General features: G+C 43.8%; 1 protein-coding gene across 3 annotated transcripts in view; it reads left to right on the forward strand.

Moving 5' to 3' along the window:
* Window positions 1–26,589, forward strand: part of PRKCB (protein kinase C beta) — a 388,313-nt gene that overhangs the window by 339,894 nt on the left and 21,830 nt on the right. For all 3 annotated transcript variants that reach the window (XM_032157135.1, XM_032157134.2, XM_032755926.2), the window contains 6 exons: window positions 151–242; window positions 2,398–2,460; window positions 8,665–8,803; window positions 13,015–13,095; window positions 13,364–13,471; window positions 18,958–19,098. In XM_032157135.1, coding sequence (XP_032013026.1) covers window positions 151–242; window positions 2,398–2,460; window positions 8,665–8,803; window positions 13,015–13,095; window positions 13,364–13,471; window positions 18,958–19,098 — 624 coding nt within the window. The remainder of the gene's footprint in view (window positions 1–150; window positions 243–2,397; window positions 2,461–8,664; window positions 8,804–13,014; window positions 13,096–13,363; window positions 13,472–18,957; window positions 19,099–26,589) is intronic.

Genomic DNA, 26,589 nt, shown 5'->3' on the forward strand with positions numbered 1-26,589 from the left:
TACTCTTGGGGAAACGGGAAGCCCAGCAAACAGGGATCTGTCAGAGACTACTGGTAGTTTTCATCATAAATTCCAGCACTTCCCCCACTGTCCATTTGGAGCCCCAGAAGCTACAGGATGCTAATGTTGCTGTTTGCTGTCCTCTTCCAGGACCGCCTGTACTTTGTGATGGAGTACGTGAATGGGGGCGACCTCATGTATCACATCCAGCAAGTCGGCCGGTTCAAGGAGCCCCATGCTGTGTAAGTGAGAACTAGTGCTGTGCTTTCTCCTTGGGATAAATGGGTAGGTTAGTGGTTCCTTTGAGGGTGTTTTTTGTCAAAGAGAGATTTTTAAACACCTCGGGCATCTTTTTGAAAAAATATTTAGCCAAGGAAGAAAGGTGTTCTGCTTAATATGAGATGCTTCTTTTTTTCCTGACACCAGCTAAGAACCTGAAGCTCAGCCAGACACCATGGCTCATACCTGTAATCTCAGTATTTTGGGAGGCTGAGGTTGGAGGATCACTTGAGCTCAGGAGTTAGAGGCCAGCCTGGGCATCGTGACGAGATCTCGTCTCTGTAAAAAATAAAAAACTTAGCTGGGCATGGTGGCGCACAGCTGTAGTCTCTCCTAAAAATAAAACAAAACTCAAAGCTCTAAAACCACAGCTATTTCTTTATTTCTAATTCATGTCCCTGACTGCTTAGAAAGGCCCTATATCTTCCTTGGGGATTATCATTGTAGATTTTATGTGTCCATTTGCTAATATTTATTGAGAACTTACTATGAGCCAGGCCCTAAGTGCTTAACAAACATCGTCTCACTTAACCCTGAGAATAACTCTGGGAGGGAGATGCTACCATCTCTGCTTTACAAACAAGGAAATGGAGATGCAAGATTTTGAAAGCTTGCTCAAAATCATGGAGCTAGTAAGAAGCAGTTCCCGAATTCTGACCCCGGTTTTTCTTTGCCCATGTTCTTTATCTTATACCACTCTCCCTCTTAGATGCCTTCACTCCACGGGGGTGAAGGATCAAGGTGCTCAGTGGCAATGGTCTGTGGTTCCTGGGATAGGGAGACTGATTCTGGGTTGTTGGAAATGTGTTTCCTCTGCTGAGTCAATTCCATCCCCTTCAGTTCAATAGGCAGCTACAGTGTCTTCTTTTTAGAACACAAATTTCATCATGTCACTCCCCTGCTTAGGAACATGGCAAGTTATAGGAATTAGCAATGATAACCTCTCCTGGGGAGTTTGCTAAGATCTTATTGCCTCTCCAGAGAGCCCCCAGAGCTCATCTAGAACCCCACCTTGTCATACCAGAGGCTCGGTGGCTCCTACCCAGTTCAGCTTGCCCCCTCTCCTCCCACCTGGACAGGTTGTGAGCACTATGTTCTGATAGGATTTGCATTATTCTTGTGCTTCCAAATCTAGCCATTCATATCTCCTGGCATGACTCTAATAGGACTAGCTTTGCTTTTACTTCTAACATCTAATTGACCACAGGCTTTAGTTCCATTGTCACACAAGACACGTCAAGACACTTTACATAGTTCCCCAAAGCCCTGCCCAACCTTTGTGGCATAACTGGGCTTCCTAGTTCTCTCGAAACCTCTTTCTTTCTGGGTTGACCTTCAATAAGAGGTTACACTTTAGACAGATGTCGTTTCTTATTCCAGCTGCACCATTCATCTGCTATGTAACTTGCCCAAGTTAACCTCTCTAACCCTCAGTTTCCTCAGTTGAGGAATGGGGAGATACTAGTAGGACCTACCTTAGAGGATTGTTATTAGGATTAAGTCAGGTAATGCCTAAAATGGTGCTGGGCAGATGGTAAACCTTCAACAGATGTTAGCTGCTATTGTTAAGATAATTTAACTTGCTATATAGTCTGAAAGTATGATTCTCTCTCTTTTTGTGGGGGGTGGGGGACAGGGTCTCACTCTGTTGCTCAGGCTGGAATGCATTGGCCCTGATCATAGCTCACTGCAGCCTTGATCACCTGGGATCAAGCAATCCTCTTGCCCCAGCCTTCCGAGTAGCTGGGATCACAGGCATGTGCCACCACGCCCAGTTATTTTTTTTCTTTTATTTTTAGTAGAGACAAGGTCTCACTATGTTGCCCAGCTGGTGAAACGATAATCCTTCATCCAGTTCATCATATCCCATGGCACCCTCTCCACTATACGATTGCTGAACTTCTGCCTATCCCCAGTTTGTCCTTAAGGCAACCCCATCACCCTCTAAACCACCCTGTGAATCCATCCATACTCTCAGCACTTTATGAGCTATATAGCTGACCATCCATGGGTTCTTCAATGCCCTGCACCTAGTTCAATATTGTATTGAATTCTGAGCATTGCCAAGCATATGGTGTCCTTGAGTTTCTCCATCGCTTTTTTTTTTTTTAATTTCAGATTTTACGCTGCAGAAATTGCCATCGGTCTGTTCTTCTTACAGAGTAAGGGCATCATTTACCGGTAAGTGAACACTGCTGTACTTTCCATCTCTTCATCTCCCTCAGCTCCTCCCTGCCCTGCCTCTTTCTTCAGCTGCTTTTAAAATTAGAATCCGCGGTGGGGGAGGAATCCTCCAGAACTAACTTGGGCATGTGTTCTGCCAGGCAGCATCGCCCACTGCCCTGGCAAAGTTTGGGCAGCTCTATATGGTGGTAGAAAATCTCGATGGACTGTGTCACCAGTGACGGTTCAGAGCCTCAAACAGGAGACTGTTTGCTCTAAAAGGAGACTCACAGAGAGGACCCCAGTACTTCTTTCTCTTGCTTGTGGACCCTACATTTTAGGAGCAGGCAAATAATTTTGGCTGGCAGAAGGTGATGGATCACATTATTATGAAACATTATTTATTTATTTATTTTTTTCTGCTATGTAACTACAACTTGGAAATGGATCTCTGAGTGGCTGCCCTGAAAGACAGGATTAAGTTCAGGACTTGGCATTTGCTGGTTTTTGGAGGAGCAAATGGATGATCATAGCTGCATGAGTCATACCATTTTATATTTCATGCAAGGCAGACGATTGCACCCGAGGCTGCTATTTGTCAGCGAGTCTGGGGCGTACAATTCTCCTTGTACTACGTCGATGCAAATGGCATAGCCAGTGCAGGCTTGGGGTGGTTTGTTATGCAAGAGTGGCTGCAAGGTATGAGGCTTCCAAATAGCACTTGGCACGGGTGGGGGTCTATTTCAAAGATTACGAAGAACCACAAAAGTCTCTTCCATTCATGTGTTTGACACATATTTATCAAATCCTGCTATATTCTAGGCACTCTTCTGGGTGGTGAGCATACAGAAGTGAATAAAACAGATGAAACCCCTTGCCCCTGTGGAGTTTATCTTTCTCATGATGGGAGACAGATAAGTGAATCATAAAAACATAGTCTGCCAAGTAGTGATAAGTACTATGGAGATAAATCAAGCAGGGGAGGGTGCTGGTGTACACTGGGTGTTGGAGGGTTCTCTCTCATTCTGTAGAGAGCATGGTGACGAGGGCCTGGAGAGTTAGGGGTGACTTGAGAGTCCTGGGCCTTTTGCCTTAACTGTGGGATATGGGATTAAAAGGCATGAGGGGGCCTGGCACAGTAGCTATCACCTGTAATCCCAACGCTTTGGGAGGCCAAGGCAGGAGGAATGCTTCAAGCTAGGAGCTCCAGACGAGCCTAACATAGTGAGACCCACATCTCTAAAAATAAAATAAAATTAGCCAGGTGTGATGGTGCATACCTATAGACCTAGCTACTCAGGAGGCTGAGGTGGGAGGATCAATTGAGCCCAGGAATTCAAGGATGCAGTGAGCTATGATCATACTACTGCATTCCAGCCTGCGTGACACAGTGAGACTCTGTCTCAAAAAAAAAAAAAAAAGGCATGTTAAGATTAGCCCTGGTAAGTACAAGGCAGATAGCAGAGGCCAGGCTATGGGGTGCTGGTAGGATGGAGGGATGGGAAGTGGGGACCTTGTCAGAGGCTTTCAGAGTCCTGGGGCTTTTAGTCACACCTGAAGTGGTGATACGGAATCTATAGGGGGAAGGATGATCTTATTCTGAGGGCACAAAGTCCCAGCCATTCCTACTTTTTCCTAATGATGGAGGGAAGAAGGTCAAGAAGAGGAGTGGTTTTACTTGGCATATGGGTGATCCTAGTGAAAATGTAAAAATAGAGAGAAGAAGAAGAATTTAGAAGCTGAGGCAAGAGGATCACTTGAGCACAGGAGTTCGAAACTGCAGTGAGCTATGATTGTTCCACTGCACTCTGGCCTGGGCAACAGAGCAAGACCCTGTCTCTAAAAAAAGAAGAATTTAAATTTTAAATGGTATGATCATTCTGCCCACGCCCATGTTTGCCCTCAATGAACACATTCACTATGTGTACATGAAATGGCACATGGAAATCCTCTAATTCCCTTAGTTTCTCTTTTGACTCTCATAGTGACAACATCTTTTTGTGCTGAATATTATTCTGGTGTTGAAAGGTACACATGAGGCTGGGAGCAGTGGCTCACACTTGTAAACCCAGCACGTAGGGAGGCCAAGGGAGGCGGATTGCCTGAGGTCAGGAGTTGGTGACCAGCCTGGCCAACATGGTGATACCTCATCTCTGCTAAAAAATACGAATATTAGCTGGGTGTGGTTGCACATGCCTGTAATCTCAGCCACTTGGGAGGCTGAGGCAGGAGAATCGCTTGAACCCGGGAGGCAGAGGTTGCGGTGAGCCAAGATCACCCTGTTGCACTCCAGCCTGGGCAACAAGAATGAAACTCCATCTCAAAAAAAAAAAAAAAAGTACACATGATCTGCCATATGACATGATCCCTAAATTCAAGCAGATGACTTCAGCTGGTGCTTAAATAAAGAGACAGGGATCATGGGTGATTTTTCACTCTACATGATTTTCAACTTGGGTGCTGACATTAGGACCTAACTCCTATGTGGGATGTGCCTCTACTAAAATAGAACCAACTGGGTTCTTGAGAAGATTAAATATGGAACTACAAGTTTATTGGAAGAAAATCCACTCCCAGTGTAGGAAACAGGAGAGGAAATAATTAGAGTTCCGGTCAATTGAGTTGTGATTCAGGGCTAGTTTCTAATCAATCAGGAAGCCCCATTGGGATCTGGGATCCATGGATCCAGGTCACTGGCCAGGCAGGTGGTAAAATTCAAAGATTAGCATTTCAGGTGCTAAGATGATACCTATTCCAAAGCCCCTTTTCCTAAACTAACTACACACTCTCCCTTTCATCTTCCACTATTAATATGGTCTTTAAAGGGATATTTATCAATCTCTTAAGCCAGTCTGCATCTGAACCCTTCTTTTGTGTATGTGGAAGAACAGAGTCAATCTCCTACTATAAATAATGAAAATGACAGATACTCATTTCACAGCCACCCTGTAGCCAGGGCAGGCACACAACCCAAGCTCTGACAGTTGGTCATACTTACTCAAGACCTTGAATCAGAAACTAGTGGCCAAGGAAGCAGAAAGCATAGAATGAAGAGTGACCATAGTAATTAACAGCAGCTGCTTTCCAGAGGCAAGAGAAGAGGGTCTTAATAGCAATAGGCAGAGTCCAGCATTAGGGCTTTGTGGAACAAGGGGTGATGTCTGTGTCCCATGGCAGCTTGGGTGGTGGTGTCACTGGACAAGCCCTGAGTTGCAGTTAGGCCTCGTTTCAGGCTGTATAGACTCTTAATCTGGTTCTTCAGTCTCCTCAAAGATTCCATGAGCTCCCCAATATCCTTTGATGAATTCCTTTTCAGGTAAAAGTCATCATAGTTGGTTTTTGTTGCTCACTGTCCAGAACGCTGATGGAAATAGAGTTCTTGAAATTGACAGTCAAATGGAAATGGTAAAAAATAAATTACTTGACAAAAGATGTATGGTTTTATCATTTCATAGAGATTGATTTCATGGTGGTAATATCTTTTAAGATGTTACAAATCACTGCCTCCTTCATCTAAATCTCTACTTAATTGAACAGTTCTTAAGTAAAGAGGATGAAGGATTATGTTAGACTTACCATCTTTAAGGAACTGGAGATGTTGGGTTGGGGGGCGGGGAGGGAAAAAGATTCTTCCTATCAAACTTAGTGTCTGATTTACCTACCACTATCTCTGGAATGTGTGTTGGTTTTGCCCTTGATGGTTTTCTGAAAAATGAAAATAATTTCTCCATCCACCTTTTGAAGCAGAAATGAGGATTTATTACATAGAACAAAAGATTAGGGTGTGATATCAAAACACTGTATGTGACAGTGAAGATGACAGAGGTGCCCTCCAGCCTCAGGACTGCCTGGCTTTTGGCACCTGAAACTTCTTTTCTATAATAGATAAAGATTTTATCACTTCCCTAGTCTACCCAGCTGCCTGCTTCTGAGCATGTGGTCGAGCTGAAGGGATGTCATTTGTCACTATTAGATAAATCACATGTATCACATATAGACCTACCTAGTAAGTTTATGAAAAGCAAATTGCTGCAAAGCCTGGGTTTTCTGAGTCCCAAACTTTCACTCAAATTACGGTGGCTTGTAGATGAGCGTGAAGGCTGGATATGAGCAGCACCATGGACAGCACTAAAGGCATGGCGTGTTGGGATTGGCAAACATCAGTGGGCAAGTGCAAGTGGACCTCCCCCTCCCTTTGAATAAGGAGACCCCACAGACACAGATAGGAGATGTCAGGATATAGTTTTCAGATTGTATTCTTTTAGCTGGAAATGATGACAGCAACTCAATTCAAAGTAACTTAGGTTAAAAGAGGCATTTATTGGTGACATAACTTAAAAATCCAGGCGCAGATCTGACTTTAGGCCTGGATAAATGCAGAGGCTCAAGTGACGTTATGAGGGCACACTTTATCACCCTCCCTGTAGGCTCTACTTTCTCTATATTGGATTGCTTCTCTTCATCTGGTGACCCCTGGAGTTTCTAGACTTCCATAATACCACCCGAACAACCCCAATGTAAAATGTACTTATCCCTTTCCTGATTGTGCCAGCCAAAGTGCCAGCACTAATACTTAACAGCTTTGATTGGCTCAGATTGGATCACATGCCCTTCCTGAATCAATCACTGTGACCAGCAGGATGGAATATTTCCATTGGCCAGGACAGGCCCACTTGACCACTCCTGGAGCCATGTTACATGGAAGCCATGTTACACCCATGTTACATGGAAGAATTGAAGGAGGGTGGTTCTTCTAAGAAATATTAGAATGCTGTCATCACAAAATACTACAATAGGCAAAACCACAGATGCCCACTGCCCAATCAAGATGACCGAAGGGAAAGATCTGAATTAAGGAATAGATCCCCCTACCTCTCAGGAATTCGGACTTCCCCATCTTCTATTAGGACTGGGACCATCTGATCCATCTCTCAGCCTTGCTCACTGGTGCTGAAATATAAAGCATTGACATTGGAGTAGGTGTTTAGGGAGGAGGAAAGTGTGTTGATATTGGAGCAATCTTGTGTGCTAAAGACCTACAACTGTTCCCCAAAATGTCAAGCTCTTCTCATCAACACAGATGAAAATAAAAGAGAACACAGCACATATCCTTTAGGTTAGAGCTCAAATGTCACTGCCTTAGAGAGGTCCTTTCCGACTGACACCCTGCTTAAAGTGACTTCCTCGAATAATTATCTTATGTGCTCTTTATTTTCATCATACCACTTACCAGAATCTATAATAATCATGCTTATAGAGTAATTGTCATCTTTTTCCCAGCACTGAAATTTAATCTGAAGAATAGGAGGCTTGCTTATCTTGTTTACAGCTACATACTATACCTGGCTCCAGGCATAGTGCCTGTCACATAGTAATTGTGCAACATTTTTTTTTTCAAGACGGAGTCTCGCTCTGTCACCCAGGCTGGAGTGCAGTGGCACGATCTCAGCTCACTGCAACCTCCACCTCCCAGGTTCAAGCTATTCTCCTGCCTCAGCTTCCAGAGTAGCTGGGACTACAGGCGCCCACCACCATGCCCAGCTAATTTTTTTATTTTTAGTAGAGATGGGGTTTCACCATATTGGCCAGGCTGGTCTTGAGCTCCTGACCTTGTGATCCACCTGCGCTGGCCTCCCAAAGTGCTGGAATTGCAGGTGTGAGCCAATGTGCCCTGCCAAATATTTTTTGATTCAAAGAATCGATGGAAACTCCTGGGTCATGTCCTAGGAGGTGGCCCAAGAGATCAGGGAACACTTAGCATTAAATATTTCTTTCAATCAGCTTTTTTTTTCTTTGTAATTTTTAGAGATATTTTTAAAAATAATAATTTTGTGAAAAATGTATCTTCTTACAAAATATAGGGAGTCTTTAAGTTGCAAAGGGCAATTCCTGGAATTTTCCTGGATCCAAGAAGTGTCATGGATGCTCTGCCTTTTGCTTAACTTTCTGTGGATCTCCGTCTTTTTAGAAGTGCTGTCTCTTTATGTCCTTGTGAGACACTTGGCACAGTTGGCTGTGTAGAAAAAGAAAAGCACGGAGGTTTGCCGACCTCTTTTTATCTCCCTGCCAGATTGTAAGCTGTTGGAGGTCAAAGGCTGGTTTCTACTGACCTTTGTGCCCACACAACACCTAACACAGTGTTCTATGCATAATGAGTGGCTGTTGGTTGGCTTGAAATGCATAGCGTTTAATTAAATCTCTAAATTCTTGTGTCTGCCATAGTGACCTAAAACTTGACAACGTGATGCTCGATTCTGAGGGGCACATCAAGATTGCTGATTTTGGCATGTGTAAGGAAAACATCTGGGATGGGGTGACAACCAAGACATTCTGTGGCACTCCAGACTACATCGCCCCCGAGGTGAGAGCTGCCGGGCACACGTTCACATTGTGGTGATGTACCCTCTGCTCCCCAGATGGCTGTGTGAGAGCTGGGAAGGGTTGAGGGTGGTACCTTGCAAGGGAACCTCGGGCAGATTCTTATTCTATACTCTAAATCCTCCCTTTGAGATCACACATGCAAATTAATTTAGCACACATCCAGAAGCCCAAGCCCAAAATACATCAAGGTTTGGGAGAAAATTTAAATAAAACCCAAAAGAACCATCCAACACACATCAGTAAAATTCTTCGTCAAACTGTTGTGGCTCACGGCCATGTGATACCGCCTAATTATGACATTGAAATGTTTGTTGAGAGAAAAAGAGCAGATCCTCTGGGCTGGCATATGACATGGGATCTGTGTCCTGTACACATCCCTCAGCAGGAAAATGGACAATAGCCCATGATTTATTTATAGCATGAAATACTACCAGGCACCAATTCAGAAGAGTGAGTTAGATATATATGTAGATATGAAAAGATCTTCAAGACACATTGTTAGAGAAAAAAATCAAGGTACAGAATGACAAATACAAGGCCAGGTGTGGCGGCTCGCGCCTGTAATCCCAGCACTTTGGGAGGCAGAGGCAGGTGGATCACTTGAGCCCAGGAGTTCCAGACCAGCCTGGCCAACATGGCGAGACCTCGTCTCTACAAAAAATACAAAAATTAGCTGGGCGTGGTGGCACGTGCCTGTAGTCCCAGCTACTTGGGAGGCTGAGGTAAGAGAATCACCTGAGCCCCAGGAGGTCCAGGCTTCAGTGAGCTGTGATTATGTCACTGCACTCCAGCCTGGGTGACACAGTAAGACCCTGTCTCAAAAAAAAAAAAAAGAAAAAAAGAAGAATGACAAATAACAGTATGGTACTATTTATGGATGAAACAGAAATACACGGAACACTGTTCTGTTTTCAGTGAGTAAAAGCATACAAAAATCTGGAAGATTTCAAACTGATTTTATAACACTGGTTACCTCTGAGGATAAGGGAATTGTAAAGAGAAATTTAGCTATTTTTATATACTGCTGACATTTTTTACAAGGTAAATGTATTTGGGTATTACTTGAGTAATAAAGTAATTCTTTAAAATAATAAGGCTTTACTCAGACCCAGTGAAGTTTTCCCTATGTGATATGCTTTGGTCTATTATCATTTTGTTAATTAATTAGATATGACACAATCCATAACACAACTTCCTGATAGGCCAGGGGTTCCATAATCTCTGATTCTCAACTCTAACTGCAGTTTAGAGTCATAAGGGAGCTTTTACAATGTAGGATGCAGCTGGGGCATGGTGGCTCACCCCTGTAATCTCAGCACTTTGGGAGCCTGAGGCAAGAAAATCACTTGAGGGTAGAAATTTGAGACCAGACTGGACAACATAGTGAGAACCTAATCTCTACAAAAAAAAAAATTTAAAATTCTCCGGGTGCACTAGGTCACACCTGCTGTCCTGACTACTCGGGACGCTAAGGTGGGAGGATCACTTGAGCCCAGCAGGTAGAGGCTGCAGTAAGCAGTGATCATGCCACTGCACCCCAGCCTGGGAAACAGAGGGAGACCCTGTCTCAAAAAAAAAAAAAAACACACAAACAAACAAACAAAAAACAATGTGGGATGCCCAAGCCTCATCCCATTAGAATCTCTGCAGGTGGAGGCTCAGGATCTGTGGTTCTCAGAAGTTCCTCGTTGGTCCTGATTCAGGCAAGCACAAGAAACCCTGAACTGTGTTGCTGGTGAATTTGCCTCCCCTCCAGCCTGCAGATGGGAGGGATAAGCAGCAGGTCAGGCTTTGTCATGAGCTAACCACATCACCTTTGGCAACTGCTGTCATATCCCGGGCTCTAGTTTCCTTTGTAAAAGGATTAACTTGTTGGGTTGTTATGAGAATCAAACAAGACTTGAAGTACTTTAAAAGTGTGAAAACACTTTTTTTTTTTTTTTTTTTTTTTGAGACAGAGTCTCGCTCAGCGCCCAGGCTGGAGTGCAGTGGCTCAATCTCTACTCACTGCAAGCTCCGCCTCCTGGGTTCATGCCATTCTCCTGCCTCAGCGTCCCGAGTAGCTGGGACTACAGGCGCCCACCACCATGCCCAGCTAATTTTTTTGTATTTTTTTAGTAGAGACGGGGTTTCACCATGTTAGCCAGGATGGTCGCGATCTCCTGACCTCATGATCCGCCCGCCTCGGACTCCCAAAGTGGAAAACACTTTCAATGAGAAGTGTTCTCCTGGAATGCTTTCCCTTCGTTGTCTTGAGGGTTACTTCTCAGAATGCATTTCATTCATTCATAATTGACAAGTAAAATTGTATACATTTATCATGTGCAACATGTTGTTCTGAAATATGTATACATTGTGGAATGGCTACGTTGAGTTAATTAATGTATTTATTATCTCACATACTTATTTTTTTATGGTAAAAACACTTAAAAATCCCTCTTAGCAATTTTCAAGAATACAATAGATTGTTATTAACTATAGTTACTGTGTTATACGATAGGTCTCTTGAATTTATTCCTTCTACTTAACTGAAATTTCGTATCCTGTAATCAACATCTCTGCATTTCTGATTTTGGAATAGAAATCAAAGTGGGAGATAGAGATCAAGAAACAAACATTCACTTTATAGCCAAGTTTGCTCAAATACCCTTTTTGAGTTAAACAAGCAATAACTGAATTATAAAACATTCTAGGATTAGTTAACATTTTGAGGGCATAATATGTGAAAGCCACCTAGTATTTCATTCATCCTCACGTAACTCCATGATATAGAGATTATAGAATTTAAGTAACTTCTCCTGTGGTCAGACAGCCAACCGGTAGACAGCAGTCAGGTTTCAAAGTCAGACTGCCTAACCCTCAGACCTCAGCCTTTAGCCTTTGCTGTATTACCTCTTAACCTCTGACATGGTTAGTTTTACATCCCTGCATACTGAAAGATGGACAGTCACATGGCTCTTCTAGACTTTTCCATGTTCTGGCAGTTTGGGAATATGAATTAAAAACTTCACAACCATATATACCATATGATCCACCAATTCTACAGCTAGGAGTTTATCTTAAGGAAATACTTGGACAGATGTCCAAATATCTAATTACAAGAATATATGTTACAGCATCGGAAGAAACCCAATCAATTGGAAATTCATAAGATAGATTTTGGTATATCCATTCAACGGAATGCTATGCACAGATAAAAATTGATTATGTTCATATACAAATATTAAATTAGCAAGGAAACCTTAAGTGAATAACTGGCTTTATTAAAGATCTATTGCCCATACTCCCAGCGCTTTGGGAGGCCAGGATGGGAGCTTTGCTTGAGTTTGAGATCAGTCTGGGCAATATAGAGAGACCCCATCCCTACAAAAAATTAAATAATTAGCATGGTGGTAAGCACCTGTAGTCCCAACTACACAGGATGCTGAGGTGCAGGGATTGCTTGAGCCCAGGAGGCCAAGGCTGAGAGCGGTGAGCTGTGATCTCGCCACTGCACTCCAGCCTGGGTGACAAAAAGAGACACTATCTTGAAAAAAAAAAAAAAAAAAAAGAAAAAAGAAAAAAAAATCATCCAAATACTAAAGTGTTTATGTAAAGCACACACATACACACAGAGTTTAATATGTATCCAGAGAAAAGAGTATGGAATGAAGTGGACCAAATATTAGTCATAATTTTTCTCTTAATAAAGGATTATGGGTGATTTTCATGTTATTATCTCAGCTTAGCTATCTTGTATAAAGAAATATTAAAATAGTGACAAATGTTATTACCTCTTAAACGTTTTTATTTTTAATTATATCTTAAAAACATGTAACGTAAAATTTACTATTTTAACCAATTCTAAGTATACAGTTTAGTAGTGTTAAGTATATTTACATTATTGTGTAAATGTTGTAACTTTTACAGAGGAGTAAAGACAGTTTTTCCTTTTAAAAATTCCATGCTCACTGTTTTGAAAATAATAATAACAATACACCTTACTTAGTGCTTCGAAAAGGCAATGTGACAGCCACAGGTGTTTGCCCAGCTGCAGTTGCCTCTGCAAAGCATGTCTGTCATTCCCTGAGTAGCTAATGTAAAGAAACAGCTCAGGTGGGCACTGGCCTTCTTGTAAAAGAAGAGTGGAATCTGTTTCCAGAAGAAACATGAACTGCAAACCTCCCTGATAGGGTGCCTTCTCTTTTCTAGATAATTGCTTATCAGCCCTATGGGAAGTCCGTGGATTGGTGGGCATTTGGAGTCCTGCTGTATGAAATGTTGGCTGGGCAGGTAATTGAATTTTAAGTGATCGATAAGAGAAGTCCTCCTTACCCCCATCCACATGGTTTCTTTAGGAGAATACATGTTTGGTAACAGCTCATAAATTGGAACCTCTATGACTTTCCTGGCCTTGGGGTCATACAAGTCTGTGGTCATTTGAAAGCCTGGGTGTGTGGCTTCACTGTGGGCCCCAGGGAGGAGGGTCTGCCAGTTGAAGGGAGCTAGGGGGAGGGTTCAAGCAGGGATTCTTCTCCTCCCACCCTCCCCTGTCATACAGGCACCCTTTGAAGGGGAGGATGAAGATGAACTCTTCCAATCCATCATGGAACACAATGTAGCCTACCCCAAGTCTATGTCCAAGGAAGCTGTGGCCATCTGCAAAGGGGTAAGTACATCTCTTAAAGCTGTGACCAGGACCACCACATACAAGCATGCGGGCTGTACCTTGCCCAAGAACACCCCGCCAAGGGGGAACAGAGCCTGAACTCCACCCTTCACTCCATTTGCCAATATGAGAACTCTGGTGTGGAGCTGCTACTTCCCGGAGGAGAGAGAGCTTTTTTTCTGATGTGCACAGAAGTGCTGTAGAGAGCTGCCTGCAGCTGCATCTTGCTGCTGGCTGGGCTGCAGTCTCTGAACTAGCACAGGGGAATGCTTATTGAATGAATGAGGTAGAAAGCACAGAAATTTTGTCAAAGAGCTGGAAGTCATGGGAAAGGGCACAAGAAGTCTTTGGCACAACTCAGGCTATCTTGCCCTGCTCTGCTGTATGTGTTTAGTTAATACTAAGAGCGTGCAACTTTTGTTCTAAAAAATACCACGCAGTGTTGAGGTTAAGGAATTCTCTAGATAAGCAGACTGAAATTCAGTGTACTCAAAATCCCACTGTCCCGTCTCCCCAGACGCACACACAAATGGCTAAAAGGGCGTGCACGCTTGTACATCTACGGTTTATGCACAGGGCACCTGTGAAGAAAGCAGGACGTGTGTTTATGGGGAAGGATTGTTTGTTTTGAATCTTGTGTTGGACCAGGGCATACTCACAGTGACTTTTGTGAGATCCTAAAGATCAGCGACCCTCACCTTTGGAGCCACCAGGATAACCCGAAGTGCCTTACCAGAATGCACATGCTTCTGCCTCACCCCAGAGATTAAGTCTGGGTATGAGTATTTTGGAAAAGTCTCCATTTGGCTTGCAGACCACTACCTTTAAACATACTGTCCAAATGAAGTGATTTTTCAACTCTGATAGAAGCCTGAAATCAATAGAATTAGACGCCCAGAAAATATGTTCCACGCATAATATGCTAATAAAGGATTTGCTCTCCCTCCACCCAGTGGTACAGGTTAGAACATGGCCGTGCCTTAATCAGCGCGTTCCCACCTGTGTGTCTGAATAAACCAGGGCTGCCAGTCCTAGATCTGTGGGATGCTTGCAGACTTTTCATGCCCTACTTTGCTCTTCCTGACCCCAGCCAGATGCTGGATGCACTGTCTTGGGTGAAGGAAAGCTGGGAAACTCAGGCAGGCCAATCTGAGGCTTGGCCCAGTTTGGAATAGCTGGGCCAGCATCTCAGCCTAAAAGCGCCTTGTCACACTGCCTAAATTCCCACTCTCAATGAATCACCTAAGGTTTGCACCTCAGCTACATAGGCTAAGATGCATGTATCCCTGGGGAAACCACCTGTGAATTAGTGTCAATCCCGAACATCTAAAGTGAATTGCTTGAAAATATTTTCTTTGAGGGTGTGAGGCAGGGAGAGAGAAAATGAAGAATAGAGAGGGGAGTCCCAGAGGTGCATTAGGAACCCAAGCAAAGCCCATAAAGAAAAAGAAGGCACACATGAAGGCCTCTACAGGCCCCCGTAGACAAGTTATTGAAGGGTGGGAGCAGGTAGAGAGAAGGTGGTACCTGGAGCTTTTAGTTTGTTTAATAATTGTCGGCATATAAGGATCCAGAGATTTCTCAAAAACATTCAGGTTTCAGGTTTCTCTTGAAAAATCAGATCTTGCCACATTGGCCTGTCATTCTTACAAAGCACCAGTCAGCTGGATTGGAAACCATGGCCCTTTGTAGTTGGAGCTTGCCCTCTGTAATTCGCAGAAATTCTCATTTGGCCAATTCTATCCAAGTTCAAATCCTGGTTCCGGCATTAATTGCCGTAGGACCATGGGGAAGTTGTTTGACGGCATCTGCTGACTGGGGATAATAATAGCACTCCACATTGGGTTCTTTGCTGACTAAACAGCTGAATACCGTAAATCACTTAGAATAGAGGCTGGCACTCTGCTCTAAGCCCCTTGGAAGTTATTATTACTATTACTAGTGCTGACGCTATTGTTTTATCTGCCAGGTTCCTCTTGGCATTTGAGTTTGCATCCCCTGGAATTGCAACTTTTAAAGTAGGGGATTTTGGAGATCAAGGGACCCTTTGCAAATCTTGACCTTTCTACTTTCTAGGCGCGAGGTGTTTTGTTTTGTTTTGGTTTGGTTTGGTTTTTTTGACAATGTCTCGCTCTGTCACCCAGGCTAGAGTGCCATGGAGTGATCGTGGCTCACTGCAGCCTTGATCTCCCAGGCTCCAGGGATCCTCCTGCCTCTGCCTCCCAAAGTGCTGGGATTACAGGCATGGGCCACTGCACTCAGCCTAGGTGCAAGATCTTAAGCCACTTCCTTTGCATCTCTGGGCTTCTGTTTATTTTAAAAAATGGAATGGTAGTACTCATTGAAAAGAGTTTTTGAGAGCATTAAATGAGATAACATAAGAGAAAGCTCCTTGCATGATGTGGGCACATAGTAGGTGTTTAATATATCCACAGGGTCCTCCCCTTCACATGCCTGCCCTGCCTGGACAGCTGGGGGTTCTAAGTGGGTCATGGAGGAGAGAGGATTTTCCAGGTCAGCTGCCTTCAGCTCCCGCTCCAATTAGCAGTTTCCCTGGTAGAGCCATTTTCTATTAATTCAGGACCCATAACCTTCATGATTAACTAGGGTGACTCTCTTACTATTGAGTTTGGGGACCATTATTAATTGAGTGGGCTGAGTCCAATGGGGCTCTTCCTTCAAGGAGGGTACTCCAAAAACGAGTGATGCTCAAGCGAACAGCCAAATGCTTCCTCCGGAACAGCGAGCCCCAGGCGATACGTCTGGGAGGTGATCAGAGATTGGAACAGTGATTAAATCCAGCTGTCTACTTGGCTTCGGGCACATTAGAGCAGAGTGCGGGAACTGGGCAGAAACTCCGAATTAATGCTGGATGTTTCTGCAGTACCTTTTCTTTGCTTGGCATCCTCCTGCTCAGACAGAAATTCAGTTGAGCTTTTGAAAACAGTCACGTGTTTAATTGAAGCAGTGTCCTTTATATGTCCATTCCCTTAAAGGCCCGATTTTCTACTAAAAAAAAATTAGTAAAACCTTACTCAGATGGCTGTTCCCACTTTGAACAAACTTGAAGCAAAAAGAAGCCCAAATAGGCCGTACCTCAGGGTGAAAACCAGCAGACACTGAACAGCTGAGACTGAACATAAAGCTCTAAGAGTCCTGAGCCAGGAAGAGCTGTTCAAAGCCTTGCCCTGCTCCTTAGCTGTTTGACCTTAGAGAGATGACTTTACTTCTCTGCACCTACATTCTTTACCTGGAAAATGGAGGATAATAGTTGCTGAGGCCTCAGAGTATTGTTGCAAAGGTTAAAGAGTAATGGGTAATGGCTGGGAAGCCTTTAGCACGGAGCCTGAACGCATATGACGTTGTCATGCTCAGTACATGGAAGCCGTTATTGATACTATTATCAGTGTGAACCAAAACCTCACTGCCCTTTCTTTCCTCCCATCCTAATCTTACATAAATGTCAAGCCTTGGCTCAATTTCCTCACCCTCCATAAACCTCTCCTGACAAAGCCAGGCCACAAAAATTCCTGAGAAAACCACGTGTGAAATGCGCTCCCATTTTTCTTAAAAGCCCAAGTTTTGGAGCTAGGCAGAGGTGGAGTCTGCACCCAGCTCTTACTGACTCTGCCACTTCCTATCTCTTGAGTCCTTGCTGTTCCTCAACTTCTCTGAGTGTTAATTGCCTTTTTATTCAAATGGGAAAAATAGTATACTCACCTCATTGGGTTATTATGACTATCAAGGAAGATCATGCATGTAAATAAAGAAGTAGCAGCTGGGCGTGGTGGCTCTCGCCTGTAATCCCAGCACTTTGGGAGGCTGAGGCGGGTGGATCATGAGGTCAGGAGACTGAGACCATTCTGGCTAACATGGTGAAACCCCGTCTCTACTAAAAATACAAAAAATTTAGCCAGGCGTGGTGGTGGGCGCCTGTAATCCCAGCTACTAGGGAGGCTGAGGCAGGAGAATGGTGTGAACCCGGGAGGTAGAGCTTACGGTGAGCTGAGATCGCACCTCTGCATTCCAGCCTGGGCGACAGAGTGAGACTCCGTCTCAAAAAAAAAAAAAAAAAAAAAAGAAGTAGCTAGCTTAGAACGTAAGTGCTCAGTTAATTTCCCCACCCTGGAGGATACAGTTTATATAACAAGTACATGCTTGTGTGTGTGACCACAAATTATCTTGTAAGGGGGCAACAGGTTGAGTGACTGTCCAACAGTGTAGGAATGAATTTCTGGGTTCATCCCTTCCCCATCATCAGCAAGTCCTGGGCAGAAGATTCTGTCATCATGGGCTGCTCAATGTGATGTCAACTCTGGAAAGCTTTTGGACTTGTGTGCTTCTTTCTTTTTTTTTTAATTAATCACCAACTCTTCTGTCTTTACTCTCCGTGCATTTGCTCAAGTCTTGAGATCGGAGATATTTTTATGCTGCTTTGGACTCATTTACAAGAGGAAGCCTGTCTGGTTTCATCTTGGAGCATCTATTCATCTTGTTATTTAGCACTCAGAGACCCAAAGATGGAGGGTTTTGATAATTAAGTAATTTAAATGGAACACCAAAGAAACCTCAGCGGCGTTGTGTGTAATGTATGGTACAAGGGAAATGAGCTGGGCTAGGTTTTGACTATTTAATGAGCTTTCGGAAAGTAATTACTTGAAACTTGGGCCCCTTTGACTAATACTTTTTCTTCTGTTTTGTCATTTTTGCAAGTGCTTTACTGAGAAATGCAAATGGTATCTGAATGAATGTAGCCTTTGCTTTTGTCAAACTCCAGTTTTCTTGTTGTGGGAGGAGGGAAGTTAGAAGATATTGAAACTGTCCTAATTAAATGCACTGGTAATTGCACAAAACTTATTCTTAAACCAAAATGGATAAATGGATCATGTGGCATTTCTTTTTTTCTTTCTTTCTTTCTTTTTTTTTTTTTTTTGAGACGGAGTCTCTCTCGGTCACCAGACTGTAGAGTGCAGTGGCGCGATCTCAGCTCACTGCAACCTCCGCTTCCCGGGTTCAACAATTCTCCTGCCTCAGCCTCCTGAGTAGCTGGGACTACAGGTGTGTGCCACCTTACCCAGCTAATTTTTGTATTTTTATTAGAGACAGGGTTTCACCATGTTGGCCAGGATGGTCTCTATCTCTTGACCTTGTGATTCGCCCACCTAGGCCTCCCAAAGTGCTGGGATTACAGGTGTGAGCCACTGTGCCTGGCCCTCATGCAGCATTTCTAACTTGAAGTTCACTGCCACATTCAGTCTTCTTATTGATTAACCATAAGAGATGATTGGCAGTGGGTCCTATTATCAGCTCCTCTCCTGCAAAGTCCTTGCTGGAATTTTTTGCTGGGATAAAAAGCAAAAAACAAAAATGAGTTGAAATTCTTCATTTGTATTTTCTTTCCTAATGCATTGGAGTAATAATTTCTGAGTGTCTTACATTTCCTTTTCTGAAACTCATCAAATTCAATGTTTTTCTTTCTCTTGAAGCTGATGACCAAACACCCAGGCAAACGTCTGGGTTGTGGACCTGAAGGCGAACGTGATATCAAAGAGCATGCATTTTTCCGGTATATTGATTGGGAGAAACTTGAACGCAAAGAGATCCAGCCCCCATATAAGCCAAAAGCTGTAAGTAGCCCGTTCTCTCTGACTGCTGGGTATTCACACACAAGGTATTCTTGCCTGTGCCCCGTGTTTTCCAAATGCTCCCTGAGGGGTAGACATCAATGTATCTACTGGAACATGGGTGTATGTATTCACGCATATGCACAAAATCGCTGGGTACTAAGATGGACATTTCCATTGGCTCAGCTTAGTCTCTATAAAGATGGAAACGACAATGCCTATTGAATTTTTGTTTCATCGATTCAATTATTGTAACTGTCTTAGCTGACAACTTTCTGAGAATGGTTCTTGGGTGAGCAGAGTTCAGATCCATTTTTGGACTGTGATAAAGGATCTAATTTTGCCCTCATTCTTTCTCTTGGTTCAACTGTGTCATTTTCTCTTCATACTGACATTGAAAAGGTCATGTTGTTTATCTGAACAGTATTTAAATTTAATTCTGAAACATACACTATGTCTGAGTCAGTAAATAAGATGGCAGTTCAGCAGCCAGCTCCCACCCAAGGTGAAACAGAGTGAAGCAGAGACTGAAGTCCTCTTGAACTGAAGACCCCCTCCTAGAGGGTTTGGGTGTGGAGATGGCTTTGACATAAGTTTTATAATGCAAGAATAAAACTCTCACATTTCCCACAGTCCATGTACCCACAAGAAGGTTTTCTATCCCCAAAGACTCAGCAGGAAGTACTTGTTGGCATCAGGAAAGAAGAGTTTACACCTGAATTAATCAAAATGTGATTCTGCTGGGAGGATATTTCTTTGTGAAATTAAATAGAGGGCAGACCTGGTGACTCGATGATGGGTTGTAAAACTACTGACTGAGGCTGAAGAGTGAACATAAACAACGTCATTAAAACCTAATGTTGTAAGGGTTTGAGTGTTAAGATGAAGAAGATAATAATGGTAGTTATTTTGATACTAGTATTGTTATTCATTTCTTGAGCACTTACGTGCTAGGCACGTAATGATAATAGTTTTGACATCAGAGGATTGTTATGATGCATAAAGCACTTTGAACAAGCCTGATACAGAGGAGGCACTCACAGAGAGCTGATCATGGTTTTCGTTAGCTGTGTCATACATTAATTAACGTCTCAGTGTAGGGTCTTTGAGGGGCAGAATCCTGCTGCTGCTATTCCTTAAGATAACATCTGTGTGTACATTGGGGTTGAAGAGGGCCCCACATGTCATGAGCAGCATCACAGCTTTTATAGGACCATTTGGAAAAAGATGAAAAGGTAACCTGGAAAGGAAGAGTGAGCTGTTTGTTCAGGAAACCGGGAACTGAGAGATGAGATGCATAACTTGTGTGGTTTTTGTGGGATTATTTATGAGATCTCCAAATGTGGACCTCCCTTTCCCCACTTGGCCAGATGCACACACTCCCATCCCCACCAGCATAGAACCCAGTGGACATCTGGGGGTCATGTTATAGCCGTAGTGCAGTGGTTTTCAAAGTGTGCTGTCTATCAGTATGCAGTATCAGTATACAGTGTCACAGCCAGCGGTATCAACATCTCCTGAGCACTTTAGGAATGAAGTTCTTGGGCTCCACCCCAGACCTCCTGAATCAGACACTCTAGGGGTGGGGCCCAGTGTTCTGTGTTTGATAGGCTCTCCAGGTGACTTGATGAGCTCTCAAGGTTGAGAATCACTGCTGTGGAGTTTGGTATTAGGAGCTCAGCCAGGGAAGCTAGGCAGAGACCAGAGGGAGGTAGCATGGGGAATCATCTCCTTTTTTTTTCTTTTTTTAAAGACAGGGTCTTCTTCTGTTACCTAGGTTGGAGTGCAGTAGTGCGATCATAGCTTACTGCAGCCTTGACCTCCAGGGCTCACGCGATGCTGTCACCTCAGCCTCCTGAGTAGCTGGGACTACAGGAGTGTACCACCATGTCTGCCTAATTTTTTATTTTTATTTTTAAATAAATGGGTTCTTGGAGAGGTGCAGTGCCTCATGCCTAAAATCTCAGCACTTTGGGAAGCTGAAGTGGGTGGATCACCTGAGCTCAGGAGTTCGAGACCAGCCTGGCCAACATGGTAAAACCCCATCTCTACTAAAAAAATACAAAAATTAGCTAGGTGTGATGGTGAGTGCCTGTAATCCCAGCTATTCGTGAGGCTGAGGCAGGAGAATCACTTGAACCGAGGAGGCGGAGGTTGCAGTGAGCTGAGATTGCGCCACTGCACTCCAGCCTGGGCAACAGAGTGAGACTTCGTCTCAAATAAATGAATAAAAATAAATAAATAAATAAATAAATAAATAAATAAATAAAGAGATAAATAAATAAATAAATAAATAAATAAATAAATAAATAAATAAATGAATGTGGTCTTGCCATGTTGCCCAGGCTAGTCTGAAATTCCTGGGCTCAAGTGATCCTCTAAAAACCTCAGCCTCCCAAAGTACTAGGATTACAGGTGTGAGCCACTGCACCCAGCCAAGAGAATCATCTCTAAGTGGAAGACACTGGTCCTCCTTCTAGTCAGGGCATGGGGTGGTGGCTTCCAGAAGAGGTCACAGACTCAGATGCCTACAGAGGCCAAGCAGATAATATGAATGAGGGAAGAGGGCTGGTGAGATAGAAGAGGAAGTGTTGGAGATAGATGCAAGCCAGAGAGCAGGTGAGCTACCTAACAGGCTCAGCTGATGTTCACCTCCCGATGGCCTGCCCTGCAGGATGCAGCCTCCGCAGGGCTGCTCCATCTTCATGGTTTTCAGGGGCTAGAACTCAGTGCTGTGGGATGCAGCAGACCTGTGAGTTGATTGACAGATCCTGTTACGCTCAGTGTAGTATGTAGGTCCTGTGTAGTAAGGGCTTAGTGAAAGGGTGTATAAAGTTAAGATGCTTAGATAAAATCTCACAATTTTGGCCGGGTACAGTGGCTCACTCCTGTAATCCCAGCACTTTGGGAGGCTGAGGCAGGCGGATCACCTGAGGTCAGGAGTTCGAGACCAGCCTGGCCAACATGGTGAAACCCCATCTATACTAAAAATACAAAAATTAGCTAGATGAGATGGCATGCATCTGTAGTCCCAACTACTTGGGAGGCTGAGGATAGAGAATCGCTTGAACCTGGGAGGCCGAGGTTGCAGTGAGCTGAGATTGTGCCATTGCACTCTAGCCTGGGTGACAGAGCAAGATTCCATCTCAAAAAACAAACAAACAAACAAACAAAACTCACAATTTCTTTTATATACCGAACAAATTTTTGAAAATTAAACACAGTTCGGGGCAAATAAAACACACCCACACCCATATGTATCCCATGCATTGTTGGTTTATAGCCTCAGGGGTAGTGATGGTTCAAAATCAGGTTGCTATTTAGCCAGCGTCTGTTAGCAATGGTTATGTACAACCAGAGTCCATTTTGACCGGTTAAATATTTTGAATAGCCCTGCTAAGCAGTAATGAATATAAAAGGTCTAGACTTGTGCCTGGCTCATAGAAAGCACTCAGGAAAAGGTAGCTGTTATTATCATTTATAATATAAAAAGATTACAATACTTAGTCCTTATCAACAAGATCCCTCAACTGTTCTGCATTTGATATGATTTCCCACTGACCTATGTCTTGAATTCCTCCATGTGCGTTTAACAATGACTTTCAAAGTACAGTGATCAGGCTGTGCCACATACTTCAAAATGTTCTGGTACCAGCTCTAAAGGAGCAGGTGCTGCCTTCAATCTCCTTAGACTGAATTAGAAATAATAATAAATGATACATCATCCAGGTACAGTGGCTCATGCCTGTAATCCCCACACTTTGGAAGGCTGAGGCAGGCAAATTGCTTGAGCCCAGGAATTTGAGACCAGTCTGGGTAACATGGCAAAACCCCGTCTCTACAAAAAATACAAACATTAGTGGGCACGATGGCATCACCTGTAGTCCCAGCTACTCAGGAGGCTGAGGTGGGAGGATCTTGATCCTTGGAGGTTGAGGCTGCAATGAGCCATGATCATGCCACTGCACTCCAGCCTGGGCAACAGATCAAAACCCTGTCTCAGAAAAAAAAAAAAAGATACATCACCTACCCGTTTTATCCAGCCTGCCTGTATGCTTTTTACATTGCAAATGCATTGCATCAGAGCCCTCCTCCCCGCAATCCCAGGATTTTATATTTCTCCTTCCTCACCCCTTCTTAACTGTCTGCCACTTCCAAAAGGCCCATGGTGAGCGTGTGCAGAGTTCCATGTGCCTTGTGGGATGTGAAAAGGCATGCATGTATCTGTCAGCGTTTCTGATTCATGCATGCTATTAAATAGAGTGTGGTGAGAGAAAAAACAAGGAACAATAACAGAGGATTATATTCAAACATCAGTGAAGGGTGCTGTTATTGGAGGTTCATTAAAATAACTTTAAATGGGTTTTTCTAAGTTGCTCCCAATGCCCTCTTTTACTGTGGCAAGGAGCTCTTCACAGAGCATTGTTTGAAACTGTATTGAAATACACTAGATTTGGTGTATTGTTGCAGGGAACAAGAGTCATTTTTTTTTAATGTTTGCCTGGTTGTGTGTTGCTTTTGCTTTAAAACACCCAAATGGCTCTCTGTTGCCCCAGTCTCATATCTATTGCTCCTTGGCATATATGGCTTTTGAGGTCTTCCAATGCTAGGTCTCTGTCCTCTTCCTAGCTTTAGCTCCTGACTCCAAGAACAGCATTCCTGGGCTTCTTTCAGTCCCTCAAACATGCAGTGCCTTCTTTTCCCTTGCCTGCTTCATCTGTGCAAAGCCATGCACCTGGGATGCCTGAAGCCCTTTCCTATGCTCTAACCAGCCCCCCGATCCCCACCGTGCCTTGCCTTTTCCCCCTCATCAAATCAGTAGAACATCATCCACTCAGGGAGGCTCTTGTTGATTCCTGAGTAGATATCTGTTACTGTCCCATCAACAAATTCATCACAGGTTGTAATAACATGTTCAATCTCATGCCTGTCTTTTTGACTACTTTAAGATTGTGACTTTCTCCGTGTCAAATCCCAGTGCCTAGCATAGGGTTTAGCACATTATAGGTGCTCAAGAATTCTTACTGAATGAGTGAATGGCCATAAAACAAGATGCTGTAATACCCTGTGTTGTGGAACATAAAGGAGTATTTAGGGATATATATTAGAGTGCATGGTGTTTTTCTTATGTACAGCAGGGTATCGCAAATAAATTGGTTGTTGTGTAAGTTACTACCCTATTTATAAAGGACTATAATTTGGCTGCTGATTTTGCAAACTGTCATGGCATCGTGTGGTTTTGCAGTGTGTGTTGGGAGAGGGTGCTGGTGAAGGATCTGAAGAGGAGATGCATTGAATCATAGGACTTTGGGTAGAGACATTTGCAGCTTCCTGCAGTCTAACCTTGCACAGTCCAATCCAGTGTTACAGACGCCATGATGTAGCCTAGCAGAGTGTCTTAAATTTTAATGTGCGTACACGAGTCACCTAGGTATCTGGCTAAAATTCTTACTCAGCCAGTCTGCGGTGGGATTTCAGATTCTACATTTCTCACAAGCTCCAAGGGGATAGGACACTGTGGGACCAGGGACTCTACCTTTATGTAGCAGGGGCTAGAACTCAGTGCTGCAGGGTGCAGCAGGCCTGTGAGTTGATTGGTAGAACCTGTTGTAGAAGTGCAGTAGGTAGACCCTGTGTAGTAAGGACTGTAGTGAAGGGGTATATACAGTTAAGTATAGAATGTTCTGGTGAAGTTATTGTTCAGGGCACACAGCAGGCTGTTGCTGGCCAGCATGTGGTAGGAAGAAGGTGGTGGTTTGGGTACTAAAGGGCGGACTGTGTCGCTGAGTGCATGATGAAGCAGTGGCTTGGGAAGAAGCATGTGCTGGTTCTGTCCTCTGGTGGGGATGTTGTCAGATATTGAGTCATCCATTCAGTGGGTGATGAGGTTAGGTAATGTTCTAGGTGATGGGAACATAGCACTAAAAATAATTAACATCTCTGCCCTCATGGAGCTTATATTCTAGGGAGAGTGGGCAAAATAATAAACATAGAAACAAGTGAAATATACAATGTGTCAGAAGTTGATAAACATTATGCAGGAAGCTGAAGTAGGGATGGAGATTGGAAGAGCCAGGTCAGGGAGATATCCATATAATAGAGTAGGTGGAGAAAATGACATTTCAGCAAATACAGGAAGAAGATGAAGGAGGTGGGAGCCATGTATATATCTGGGTGAGGGGGGAGAGTGATTTGGTTGGTAGCAGCAGCTGCAAAGGCCCTGAGGCAGGAGCTTGCCTGGCATGGTCAAGGGAGAGAAAGGAGTGCAGGTGGCTGAGCCAAGGGGTTGAGGGAGAAAGGAAAAGGGGGTGTGAGATCAGAGAGGCCAAAGGAAAGCACAGGCCACTGAAGGATCTTTGGCTTTTACACCAACTCATGAGCCAAGAAATAACATGTTCTGACTTTGGGTTTTTAAAGGATCCCTCTGAGTGCTGCAGGGACAAGGGTGAAATCAGGGAGACTGGTTAAGACTCTTGCCATAATCCAGGCAAAAGGTAATAGGAGCTTGGGCAGGTTGGAGCTGTTTGAGAACCCCCAAGTTGGCATCCTCAGGTCCTCCTCAGTTCCTGGCATCTTGTAGGCACTCAGTCATTGTCTCATGGGGACATGAAGGCACTGATGAACGTGAGTCCCTGCAGACTGCCCACATGATTGCTCCTCAAGTATAAAACATGGTAGCCAAGAGTTTCGTCCCAGTAGCAATAGGATGAATAAATGAAATAGATGGTCAGGAAAGCTTCTGTGATACAGAGTGCTGGCTTGCAGGGCATAGAGCAGGAAGACATGGTTGTACACTTGGCTGGACATCCTCCTGTCCATCCTGTTGCGAAGGATGTAGTGATATCAGAGGGTGCAGTGGCTGAGGGCTGTACCCAGGGAGTTGCTTTGTGTCTGGGTGATCCAGCTCAGAATTTTGCTGACTTGTAGCGAAAGATGCATTGAGCCCTTGGCATGGATGAGCATATTTGATTGCAGAAGTAGTAGTACATGGAGCTATAATGTCACAGGACAAGATATGCTAGGTAATATGTTCAAATTGAAATGCCTAATGGAGAGTTTGATGGCATTCATGTATTGTCACGAATTGGCTTAATGAAGTCCTGTCACTCTTCCTCTGAAAGGCTCCCATAGTGTCCATAACACCTAATGAAGGGCTTACTGTGAAAACTGGGTAGGGGGATGAGCCCAGGGTACAAGGATTCAGCTGCCTCAGAAGACAACCCAGATAGCAGCATAGAAGCAGTGAGGTGAAGAGGAAGAGAAAGCTAAGTAGGCTTCATTAGAGTCCTTGGAGTCTTTTCTGCTTTGTATTTATTTGTTTTTTCATTGTTTTTAATTAATTGCCCAGGCTGGTATCAAACTCCTGGCCTCAAGTGATCCTCCCACCTCTGCCTCTGAAAGTGCTGGGGGTTACAGGCGTGAGCCATTGTGCCTGGCACCTGTGGAGTCTTAAGCGCTAGAGTGTGTGTACAATGATCTGCCCAGTAGTAAACA

This window comes from Hylobates moloch, unplaced genomic scaffold (assembly GCF_009828535.3).
Source record: "Hylobates moloch isolate HMO894 unplaced genomic scaffold, HMol_V3 SCAFFOLD_6, whole genome shotgun sequence".
Lineage (NCBI taxonomy): Eukaryota > Metazoa > Chordata > Mammalia > Primates > Hylobatidae > Hylobates > Hylobates moloch.